The 12764-nt window shown below is 46.0% G+C and overlaps 1 protein-coding gene across 3 annotated transcripts in view; it reads right to left on the bottom strand.

Moving 5' to 3' along the window:
* Positions 1 to 536: 536 nt before the first annotated feature.
* The window catches only part of RASGEF1C (RasGEF domain family member 1C), a 32113-nt gene continuing 19885 nt past the window's right edge, over positions 537 to 12764 (bottom strand). For all 3 annotated transcript variants that reach the window (XM_027096423.1, XM_027096422.1, XM_027096426.1), the window contains 4 exons: positions 9753 to 9848; positions 7599 to 7722; positions 1055 to 1127; positions 537 to 561 (listed from right to left, as the gene is read on the bottom strand). In XM_027096423.1, the coding sequence (XP_026952224.1) occupies positions 537 to 561; positions 1055 to 1127; positions 7599 to 7722; positions 9753 to 9848 (318 nt within the window). The remainder of the gene's footprint in view (positions 562 to 1054; positions 1128 to 7598; positions 7723 to 9752; positions 9849 to 12764) is intronic.

Raw genomic sequence — 12764 nt, 5'->3', positions numbered from 1 at the left:
GGGTGCACGGGGCTGCAGAAACCAGCCCATCTCAAGGGGCAGGGTCAGGTCCATCAGTAGAATGGCAGAGGCCACTGGTGGGCTCTGGCCCTTCTCACGTCATGGTGATGTTTGCTGGAGATACAGAGGCTCCCAGGCCATCTGGAGATGGACCGGGTGTCTGTCTCCATGGCACGAGTCACCCACTGAGAGCAACACTGCAGTCACCCAACACCTTGGGTCATCGCCGAGGACAGACAGACTGACCAACAATGTGAGCATCACTGTCCTGAAGGTAGGGCCCCTGAGGCACGTGCCACCCCTGCGTTTGGAGGCTCTGGGCCCTTCCAGGGCTGAGGCTCCACAAAAGGTGGAGAAAGGTCTCCTGTGCTGTGTGGTCACTGTGATGGGCACCAGGCCACAGGGTCACGGTTTGCAAAGCAGCGAGGCACCAATGCCTCCTCCTCCCACTGGGCTGGCTGGGGCAGGGCGGCAGAAGGCTTCTGCTGGCTTCCTCTCCTCCTCCCCCCTCTCCTCCTCCTCCAGCTCAGTGCTTTTCACGTCTTCCCCAGAATAGAAGACCTGCAGATTTAAACATGCCGAGCGAGGGTGGTGAGAGCCTGCTGGCCCGGCCCGTGGTTATACTCCCGTCCAGCTCCCCACCCCACAGGGGCACGTGCAATCCTCTTGGCTCAGTCCTTGGAGCCCGCCACTGCGCATCATTTCCAACCTCCGCTCGGCTGTGTTAACAGGCCGAACAAGCAGGAGGTGGTGTGTGTCTCTCTGGCATAAGAGTATGGACTGGGGTTCCAGGCCCTGGGGCACACATCTCAACTGCCCACGGGGCAGCCTCCAGTCGTGGGGGATCGTGGTTCCAGCCTCTTCTCCCTACCCCAGCGCTTAAGTTCCTCCTCCACCTCTAAGACCCTGGTCTGACCTGCCCCCTCCCCACGGAGGGGCTCCCAGGAGGCTGACAACCGAGTGTAGATGAAGTCCCTCCACTCTGTCTTGGCCCCAAGCGCCCCACCTGCTCCCTCCACCTGCCTCCCACACTTGTCTTGGCACAGAGACTCACCTTAGAGATTTCCACCTCTCTTTTTCTGTTTGGTTCTCTGGACTCTCGCTTTCATAAGAAGCCAAATAAAGACCTATTCAGAAAATGAAGTGATATTATGCATTTATGAGCCATGACAATAACCTCTTCTACACCCAGAGTCTCACCTGCTTTTTGTTTTTAAATTAAATTGTTGTTGGGAGGTAACTGTAGATTCACAAGCAATTGTAAGAAATAATACAGGGAGATCCGTGTATCTTTTACCCAGTTTCCCCCAATGGTAACCACTTGCTAGACTATAGGACAGGATCATCACCAGGATTTTGGCGCCGACACAGTCAAGATATAGAACATTCCATCACCACAAGGATCCCTCATGCTACCCTTTTATAGCCACACACACTTCCCTCCCATCCCCACACCTCTCTTAACCCCTGGCCACTACTAATCTGTTCCCTGTGTCTACATTTTGTCATTTCAAGAATGTGATATAAATGGAATCACACAGTATGTAACCTTTTGGGATTGACTCTTTTCACACTGTAATTCTCTAGAGATTCATCCATGCTGTAGTGTGTATCAGTGTGGTTCATTCCATTTTGTTGCTGAATAGTATTCCATACCATACTTTGTTTAACCATTCACCCACTGAAGGACATCTGTATGGTTTCCAGTGTTTGGCTGTGACAAATTAAGCTTCTGTAAACATTGGTGTATGAGTTTTTGTGCAAACTTGTAAATTCATTTCTCTGGAATAAATATATGCCCAAGAGTGTAATTGCTGAGTCACATAGTAGTTGCATATTTAGTTTTATAAGAAACTCTTTGTCTGGTTCTACATCCTGAAGATTTTCTCTTGCTTTTTTTTTCTAAAAGTTTTATAGTTTTACATTTTACATTCAAGCCTGTGATCCATTTTGATTTAATTTTTGCATAAAGTGTGAGACTTAGGTTGAAGTTCATTTTTTGCCCTATGGATGTCCAAATGCACCTGCACCATTTGTTGCAAAGACTATCTTTCCTCCACTGAATTGCTTTTGCACCTTTGTCAAGAATCACTGTGGGTCTCTTTATGGGTCCTCTATTCTGTTACATTGATCTATGTGTCTGTCCTGCAAACACCACACTGTCTTGAATACTGTAGCTATTCAAGCTATATTGGCCTTAATATTGGGTAGAGTGATTCCTCCTGTTTCATTCTTCTTTTTCAAAATTGTTTCAGCTATTTTTGTCCCTTTGCATTTTCATATAAACTTTAGAATAATCTTGTCTGTATCTATAAAAAATCTTCCTGGAATTTTGATAAGAATTGCATTAAATCTGTCCTGAAATTTGGAAAGGAGAACTGATATCTTTGCTATGTTGGAGTCTTCCAATTTATGAATTCGTGTCTCTCCATTTATTTAGATCTTTGATTTCTTTCATCAGCATTGTGTAGTTTTTAGCATACAAATTCTATACATGTTGTGTTAGATTTATACCTAAGCATTTCTTTTTTGATTGATTGTAAATGGTATTGTATATTTAATTTCAGTGAACTCATATTCATTGTGAGTACATGGAAATAAAATGATTTTTGCTTGTTTATTTTGTATTCTGTGATGCCTGCTGAACTCATTTTGTTCTAGGAGTTTTTATGGATCCCTTGGGATTTTTTACATCTTCTGCAAATAGGGGCAGTGTTAATTCCTTTCTGATATGTATGTCTTTTATTCCTTTTCTTGCCTTATTGCACTGACTAGGTCTTCCACCAATGTTGAATAGGAGTTGTGAGAGTAGACATCCTTGAGTTGTTACCAATCTTAGTGGGAAAGCATTCCATCTTTCACCATTAAATATGATGTTAGCTGAAGGGTTTTTGTAGATGCAATTTATCAAGTTGGTAAATTCCCTTCTATTCTTATTTTTCTGAGAGTTTTTACCATGCACGGGTGTTGAAATTTGTCAAATGCTTTTTCTCCACTGATTGACACAATCTAGTTTTTTTTTGTTCTTTGGCCTGTTAATATGGTGGATTATATTGGCTGATTTTCAAATATTGAATAGCCTTGCATTTCTGGAATAAGGCCACTCGGTCATGATATATGATTATCTTTATATTTTGCTGAATTATACTTGCTAATATTTTCTTAGGGATTTTTTGCATCTATATTCATGAGGGATTAATCTGGGTAGAGTGTATTATCTGTACTGTCTTTGTCCAGTTTTCATATCATGATAATACTAGCTTCATAAAATAAACTGGGACGTTCCCTCCTCTTCTTTTTTCTGAAGGAGATTGTGCAGAGTTGGTGTTACTTCATTAAATATTTGGTAGAATTCTCTAGTGTAACTATCTGGGCTCAGACATTTCATTTTGGCATGTTTTTAAATGAAAATTTCAATTTCCCTATTAGCTATAGGGTTATTCAAATTATCTATTTTATGTTGAGTTGTGGCAGTTTGTGTTTTTTGAAGAATTGGTCCATTTCATCTAAATTGTTAAATTTATATGCATAGAGTTGTTCATAGTATTTTCTTACAAGTCTTTTGATGTTGGCAGAGTCTGTAGTGATACCCTATTTCATTCCCGATACTAGTAGTTTCTGTCTTCTCTCTCTTTTTCTTTGTCAAGAAGTTCTTTGCTAGAGGATGGAAATTTTATTGTGCTTTTCAAAGAACCAGCTCTTCAATTAACTTTTAAAAATTGTTCTGTTTTCTGTTTCATTGATTTCTGTTCTCTTGTGCTCTTATTTCCTTCCTTCTGCTGACTTTTGGTTTATTTTGCTCCTCTTTTTCTAGATTCTGGGGGTGGGAACTTAGATGATTGATTTGAGGTGTTTCCTTTTTTTTCTAATGTATGTGTTACATGCTGTAAGATTCCCTCTCATCCCTGCTTTAGCTGCACCCTGCAAATTTTGATAGCATTTTCATTTAGTTCAATTTTTAAAAAAATTTCCTTGAGACTTCTTAACTCATGGATTATTTAGAATTGTGTTGTTTAGATTATAAGTGTTTGGACATTTTCCAGTTATCTTATGTTATTGATTTCTAGCTTGATTCCACTGTGATCACATGCTGTGAACACATGCTGTATGATTTCAATTACTTTAATTTTGTTGCACTTAGGATATGGTCTATCTTGGTATATGTTCGTGGGCAAATGAAAAAAATGTGTATTCTGCTGTAGTTGTATGGAATGTTCTATAAATGTCTATTAGATCCTATTGTTTGATGGTATTGGTGAGTTCTGCTATGTCTTTGCTGATTTTCTGTCTAGTTGTTATATTAATTGTTAAGAGAGGGTGTTGAAATCTCCAAACTATAATTGTGGATCTATTTATTTCTCCTTTCAGTTCTATTGGGTTTTGCTTCATAAATATTGCAACTCTGTTGTTTGGTAGATACACATTTAGGATTGCTATATCTTCTTGGGAGACTGACAATTTTGTCATTACATAATGTCCCTCTCTGCCTCTGGAAATTTTCTTTCCTCTGAAGTATACTTTATCTGATATTATTATTGCCATTTCTGCTTTCTTTTGATTAATGTGTCCCCATCCTTTTACTTTTTAACCTGTCTACATCATTATATTTGAAATGAGTTTCATGTAGGCAGCATATAGTTGGGTCATATTTTTAATTTATTCTGCCAGCCTCTGTCTTTTACTTGTTGTATTTGGACCACTTACATTCAATATAAGTATTGATATGTTAGAGCTTAAGTCTGCCTATTTATTTATTATTTTCTATTTGTTCTGTGTTTTGTTTTTCTTCTCTTTCTGTGGGTTACCTGAACAGTTTTTAGAATTCCATTTTGACTTATCTACAGTAAATTCCTAAAGGATATTTTCACTGGATATAGAATTATGGGTTGGCAGTTGTTTTCTTTCAGCACTTGAAAAATGTGCCACTGCCTCTGGCTATGGTTTCTGATGGGGAACCTGATGTCATTTGAATTGTTTTTCTCCTATAGGTAAAGTATCATTTCTCTCTCAGTGCTTTCAAGATTTGTTTCTTTTTCTTTAGTTGCCAGAAATTTGACTATGATGAGTCTTGGTATGGGTTTCTTTGGGTTTATCCTGTTTGGGATTCACTCAGTTCCTTGAATCTGTAGGTTTATGTCTTTTCCACATTTGGGAAATTTCCAGGCATTACTTCTTCAAGTACTCTTCAACCATACCCAATTTGTTCTCTCCTTCCCAGACTCTGATGATATGAGTGTTAGATCTTTTGTTATAGTCCCACTGGTCCCTGGGGCTCTGGTACAGTCTATATTTTTCTCTGTTGTTCAGATTGTAAAATTTCTATTGTTTTATCTTCCAGCTCACTGATTCTTTCCTCTGTCCTCTCCATTATGCTGTTGAACCCATCTGTTCAGTTTTTTATTTTAGTTATTGCACTTTTCAGTTCTAAAATTTCCATTTGGTTCTTCCTTATATCTCCTGTTTCTCTGCTGAGATTTTCTATATTTTCACTTGTTTCAGGGAGCCTGAGACTGACTGGATTGCCAGCATGCCCTGTCAGGGGAGGTCTGATGGAGCTGAGGGCAGGGCCAGGCTTTTGTCAGAGGCTTTTACCATCCCAGTTGGGGCCCAATACATCTTAAGTCCCTTCTCTTGAATTTCTCAGCTCTTTTGGGGAGGTAGAGGGAAGGATAGGAAGAAGAGAAGATCAAAAGGGAAGGTGCTTCTCTCTAAGGGTATTCCAGAAGGGCCGGGATTTTATTTGCAAATTCATAGCTGTCTGTCTGACTGGCACACAGCAGACTCTCTAGAAGTATTGTTGACTGAAGGAATGAATGAAATGCCCCCACCCCACCTCTGCCCTTCCTGCCTCTAGACTCTCCCGACCTCTCTCCTAATGTGCCTTTGACACATTTTATTGCCCAAGTTCCACTGGGTAATGACAACAGTCATCATAATAACTAGTGTAGTAGGTTGAATAATGGGTCCCAGAGATATTTAGGTCCTAATCCCCTGAATATGCCCTTTTGGGACTTCGCAGATGTGATTTAATTAAGGATCTGGAGATGAGGAGATTATCTGGGTGGGCCCTAAATGCAATCACAGGTGTCCTTATAAGAGAGAAAGGGGGAGATGACTACAGAAGGCAATATGATGATGGAAGCAGAGGCTGGAGTAATGTACTTTGAAGATGGAAGAAGGGGCTACAAGCCAAGGAATTCAGGCAGCCATTAGAAGTCATAAAAGGCCAAGAAATGGATTCTCCCACCAGAGCCTCCAGAAATAACCAGCTCTGCCAACACCTCTATTTTAGCCCAGTGTAACTGATTTCAGACTTGCTAACTTCTGTAATCATAAGAGGCTAAATTTATGTTGTTCTGAGGCACTAAATTTGTGGTGATTTGCCACAGCACCAGTAGAAACTAATACAACTAGTATTGATTGAGTGCAGTCCTGTGGGCTTTGCTTGTGTCACGTCAATTAATTCTCACCATGGCCCTGGGAAGTAGTTTCTCTCATTACCTCATTACCTACCCTTTAGAGATGCAGTAGGTGAGGCTTAGAGAGGGTGAGAAAGCTGCCCAGGGTAACACAGCTTCTGGGGTGGGAGCAGCCAGGCTGGTTTATCCATCAGGCTGCTGAGCTTCTCATGTATGTGGAGTAGGGGAGACTCCAGATATGGATGAGACCCCCCAAAATTACTGGCTCTAAAATATAAAAAATAAAATGGCAAAATTGAAAGTATTAACGATTCAGAAGCAAGTCATTAAAAAGTCCTTCCTCCTAATTTTTTATTTTTGGCAGAAAATGTTTTCCTGGGCATGGGTGTGGGTCCCTGTGTAAAATGCCTGCCATGACAAGGAGCCAGGCCTCCTGTGTGCTGAGCAGGGTTCTCCCAGGGTGGTACCAGGGCATCCTGCATCCAGAGAGCAGCTAACCATGGGGCCACTCTGCTCCCCACAGGGTCCATCAACTCAGCCAGATGACTGTTTGCTTCTCCAGCACTTTCTCTTCTGGAGGAGGGAGCTCCAGGAGTATACTCATTTAGCAAATTCATAAGCAAATCTGTTGTGTCTGACAAATGATCGGATGGAAATACTGACTATTTAAGGGGACAGACATCAACAGTGCTCTGGAGAAAGGATGCCTCGTTTCATGCTGGTGTGTATTACACATGAACACACACACATACACAGGTACACACTCACACACGCAAACATGCGCATGCACACACCAGGTGTGGAAAGACCCATGGTCAGCCTAGTACTTTGCCACCCCCACATGAGCCCTGGAAGGGCTATTTTTATCATCATGCCCACTTTCCTGATGAGGAAATTAGGGTCAGACATCGTTCAGATTTACAATGTCCAATGGCATCCAAACTGTGCCTGGGGGAAGCCTGGCCTTGGGGGCCCAACCTGCAGCCAGGCCCTGTCCTGTGCTCTGGGGGTAGCAACTATTCAGTTGGGGGATGCAGACTTCCCTGCTTCCTTGCAGACCTAGCACACATGGGCGTGGTACATCCCTGCTCAGAGCAGGGGCCCTGAATGGTGATGTGACCAAGAGACCACCCACGAGTTCTGTGGCTGGGGGTCAGGGAGGCCATGGGGCCACCTTACCATCCTCGCTGAAGATGGGAGCAGTGTGCAGGTAGTGGGTGATGCTGGGGTCTTGCTCGAAGGGACACTCCACTTGTTTCCATGTGATGAACTCTCCTACTTGCTTGGCCAGCTCCAGAAATTTCTGCCAGGGACACAGAGACACAAAACGATGCACCCTGAGTGCCTGGAGGTCACCTGTGACAGTGGGGCTGGCCCTGGCCCAGTGTCTCTCATCATCCCCAGTGAGGCCTGCCTCTAGGGTGGGCAAGGTGGGACACGGGGCAGAAAAATGATGGAATCACCCATCAGGAAATCTGGACGTTTGTCACATTTCTTCATTCTCTCTGAAGAATTTGCTATGCCCAGCACCTAGGGTTCACCTGTCCCCCTTGTCATGGCGAGAGAGCAGCCTTGGGCTATGCCATCAGCAGGCAGTGCATTTAGCTAGAGGTGACTATTACTTTAGTTTCATTCTGTTTATTTTTGTGGTTATCTCAACTAATGGCAAGAGATATATCCTTACTTACAGCAACTTTGTTTACATAGAGAATGAGGCGAATACATTTAAATAAATGTATTTAAGTAAAATTTAATTCATTTAAGTAGAATTTTAATTGAGTAAAATTTAAGTACATTTATTTAAGATTTTAAAAACTGCTAACTTAAAGCAGGATTTTAAATACAAAGCTGTGACTGGGTGAGAACCCCACTCTGTGGCATTCTTTGATCAGCCTTGGTGTCTGCCCCCAGTCCCCACTGCCCATGCCCCAGGATCTGGGGCCATATGAGTACCTGTCTTCTTGCCCCTCACTGCTCCCCCACCCATCATTCCGCCCAGGCCTTGATTCTGAGGACCAATTCAAGAAAGGCAAGAGACAGAGTGTGCGTTGGGACCAACTGGAGAGTGAGCTCCCAGGCCCCCTTGGCCCCTGCAGTCTCTCCCAAGCCCAGCCTCTTCCATGTCGCCTCCAGCCTGGACTGCCCCCTGGGATGCAGAGCCCAGGCATCCTGCTGGACTGGGCTTCCTCCAGCTATGCCGGACCCTACGGGTAACCAGACCTGTGGACAGCATGTGAAGGTCTGCTGGGGTGTCCATGTGAAGCCCCACAGCAGAGGCAGCTCCAGGCCAAAAGGCCCAGGCATTCATTGTGGGCCCTGTCAGCAGGAGACACGTGCAGAGCCTTTGGGGGGCCATGTGGCATGTCCACTCCTCCTAGCCACTCTGTGTGGTCATGGTGGCAGCCCTGTTTCACAGAAGGAGAGACTGAGACTTGGACAGAGCGAGGGGCTGGCCCAGGACTGGTGCCCCTTGGAGTTGGAGGTTGAGTGGGGCAAGCAGTAGGGTAGGGCTGGCCCTCTCGCAGGAGAAAAGCCCCTTCTTTCCTGTGGATTGGGGGGTACCACTGCTCATGGCATGCTCTGTCTGACTCAGTGACCATCTGCTGTCACCATCCTGTGCCCTTGGGGCTCCTGGGTCCCATTCCTCCCCCTCCCCATGCCTAGCCCACCAGCCACTTCGAGACGTACATGCTGGGTAAGCTTGTATGTGGTGTCGAGACATGGAGTGGATCAGCCTGGCCTTGCTTCTAAAGAGCTTGGGGACTTGGGTGCTGTGACTGAGGGATAATAGCCCGCTATAGAAGGGGCCTCTCTCCTCCTGTGAGGTCAAGGGGAACTTCCTGGAAGAGGGAACATTTGAGCTGACAGTGATGAGTGTCTGCAGAGGGAGAGGAAGTTTTTCTCTCCTTCCCACTCTGCCTGACACTTCCTCCTGTTGCTAAGGGCTCCTACTTTGGAAGGCCTCTCCTGACCGTGAACTGTGCCCCTGTGCAGCTCCTGTCACAGCACCATGTCAATTGTCACTGTGGGTCTGCAGGGCTGTCTTTCTTGTCAGCCTGGGGCTCCTTAAGGACTGAAAATGATGCTACTTCACCTGTGCTAGACATGAAGCCTGCGCAGAGTGGGGGTCAATGCCTTCATGAGCCTCAGTCTCTTCCTATGGAAGATGTGGGGAGACCCCAATAATCCCACTCTGATGTTGGCTGCAAACTGCTGCACTCTGCCTCGGAGTCCTCCTTTAATCCAACCATTCAGGGCCAGAAATCCTGCTCTGGGAGCTTTTATCAGCCTGCTTAACTAGGTGGCAGGCCCTCCAAGGCCCCTGGACCCTACCTCAAAGTTGATGTGTCCATTGGGGAGGCGGTTGGCACAGCCTTCGTTTAGGAAGTAGATGTCTTTGATGAGCAGGCTGAAGAAGGGGATGACGATCTGGAAGGGAGAGGGTGCAGGTCAGCCCTCAGTTGGCCTCCCCACAGTGGCTGCATAGGAGAGAGGCAGCCTTGCCAGCAGCCACCTGCCCCAGGGACCTCAGATACAACACCAGGATGCAGAATGTGGGAGAGACTTCCCACCTGGGCAAGGCTGGCCAGCCTCAGGGCTTCATGGGCCATAGGCTACGTAGTATGTACCATGGGGAGCAATGTGGAAACCACAAAGAAAGGAGGCACAAACTAGGGCCAGACCATTTCTTTCCAAGTCCCACCAGACCCCAGTGCAGTGCTGATTGAGCTCCTACTGTATACAATGCCATTCCCCTTCCTGTTGGGGCTGGGTGAAAGATGCATAGTTTCAGTGGCCTTTGAACATTTCTCCCATCGTCTGTTGGGAAAGGCCAATGGGAACTTCTCCCCACAGTCCAGGGGTCCACAGACTTAGGTCTCCTGACTCATGTGCCCCAGGAGGAATGGAGTGTGCCGAGCACACTTAAATATAAAATAAAAATTTTAGAAAAGAATAAATATACTGAAATAGAAAAATATTTTTTTTAAGTTTTGGTTTTATGAATCAAAAAATATGCTAATGGAATGTGAATTATCTGCTGTGAAATTCTGTGGCCTCTTTTAAAAATATACATTTAACAATTTGCCATTCTATGTCTTTCTTGATGCTAAAGATCTGATGCTGCTGCACTATGGTAAGGCTGAAAGCATCCCTACTCTGGTTCCTGAAGGGACAGGCTTATGTGCTCAGCCTGAGAAGGATGGGGTCTCTGTGTTTCACTGTCAGATGTCTTGTTTCTCCCTCCTTGTTCCATACCTGCTAACCCCTAGAGAAAGGAGTCCAACTGGTGACAGCTCAGACTACTCTTGGGGAACCAGCTGGGTCTACCTTGTGTTGTGGGTTGAACTGTGTCCCTCAGAAAGTTATGTTCAAGGACTTCCCTGGTGGTGCAGTGGTTAAGAATCCACCTGCCAATGCAGGGGACACAGGTTCGATCCCTGGTCCGGGAAGATCCCACATGACACGGAGCAACTAAGCCCTTGTGCCAAAACTACTGAGCCTATGCTCTAGAGTCTGCAAGCCACAACTGCTGAAGCCTACTGAAGCCAACTGCTACAACTACTGAAGCCCACGGGCCTAGAGCCCATGCTCCACCACAAGAGAAGCCCGCGCACCACAACGAAGAGTAGCCCCCACTTGCCACAACTAGAGGAAGCCCGTGCGCAGCAACGAAGACTCAATGCAGCCAAAAATAGAGAGAAAAAAAGTTATGTTCATGTCCTAAACCCCCCAGTGCCTATGAATGGGAACTTATTTGGAGATAGAGTCTTTGCTATGGATGGAATCAAATGGAGATGAGGTCACATGGATTAGGTGGGCTGGTATTTTTATAAAAAGAGGGAAATTTGGACACACACAGGGAAGGTAGTCATGTGACAACAGAGACATAGATGGGAATGATGCAGCCACTAGCCAAGGAGTGCCTATGGCCATCAGAAGCTGAAAGAGGCAAAGAAGAATCCTCCCCTAGAGCCTTTGGAGGGAGCATGGCCCTTCCAACCTTGATTTTGGCCTCTGGCCTCCAGAACTGTAAGAGAATACATTTCTGCTGTTCTAAGCTACCTAGTTTATGTGCTTTGTTATGTCAGCCCAGGAAACTAACACATCTGCTCTGCCCTTAGGCTCCAGAGCTGGGCACATGTGGCCAGGCCAGCTAGTGCCGGCTTCCAGCCCATCACCCTTAGGCCCGGGCACCAGGCCCTGACACTTCTGGCTCAGGGACTGCCTAGGTCATTCCCCAACCAAGCTGACAAGGGCTTTGATGTGAGGACCTGGGCACTGACCACTCGGCACAGCATAGAAGCATGGATGGCTCAGCTGGGCGGGGCAGATGGGGAAACCAAGGTCCATAGAGTGGTAGGGCCTGGCACAAGGTCCAGCTAGTGATCACCAGGGCCAGGACCAGAGCCAGGTTTAGCAGGGTTTGTCCACAACTGAGGGGTTTCCTGGGATGCAGGACTTGTGATACTAAACCTGGGGCAGTCCTAGGCAAACTGGGATGAACTGGTCACCCTAGATTTATGTCACTTCCACAAACATTTGCTCATGTCTTCTCTATGCTAGGTGCCGGGGCTTGGGGGACAGTGAGAGTGTGTCACACACATTCATTCCTGATCCCAGTATAGTGGGAGACAGTCAAGGGAACAATCTACAAAACAAGGAAGCCTCATCTTGGCTTCCCCCACGCTGGCTTTAGTCCCTTGCTGTGCTCTCAAAGAGTGTCTCCACTTACGCCCTTGTCACCGGGGCATTGGTGGTGGGCCTGAGTGCTTCACTGTGCTGAGGTATATACACATGAGATCATGTTTCATCCTCATCACTGTCCTGTGAAATAGGGCTTTTATGACCCCACCTCACAGATGAGGAAGCTGAGACTCAGACAGGTTAAGTAACTCATAGAAGCTCACACAACAGTAAGTAGTGGATGCAGGACTAGGACTCTGCTCCAGAGCCCCTGTCCTGTCTTCTTCCTCACTGTGCCAAGAGGGAGGGTGGTCTCTATCCATCTCCCACCACCCACACTGGTGCTGAGTCCCTGGTCCAGTTCTTGTGCATGATGGCTGAATTGAGTTGGAATGGGGAGACCCACTGAGACGGGCAAGGGTGGGGATTAAGGGCTGTGGGACTCTGGGGACAGAGACGGCTCCTCATGGGCCTGGTGCAGGTTTCCTGGTGGCAGGGCCATTGAAGTGGTCCTCTGGGTGGCAGCATTTCCCATGTGTGAGAATTTTTCACCACTTCTGTCTGTCCACATGACTGTAAACCTGGGCCATTGTTTTCTGGACCTGAGCATTTCCATCAGAACCCAGCTCAACCTGGAGGGCACCCAGAGAAGCCTGTGTG

The sequence above is a fragment of the Aethalodelphis obliquidens genome, unplaced genomic scaffold, assembly GCF_003676395.1.
Source record: "Aethalodelphis obliquidens isolate GAN/ISIS:26980383/991018 unplaced genomic scaffold, ASM367639v1 scaffold102, whole genome shotgun sequence".
NCBI lineage: Eukaryota > Metazoa > Chordata > Mammalia > Artiodactyla > Delphinidae > Aethalodelphis > Aethalodelphis obliquidens.
This window is presented reverse-complemented; position numbering and strand designations above follow the sequence as displayed.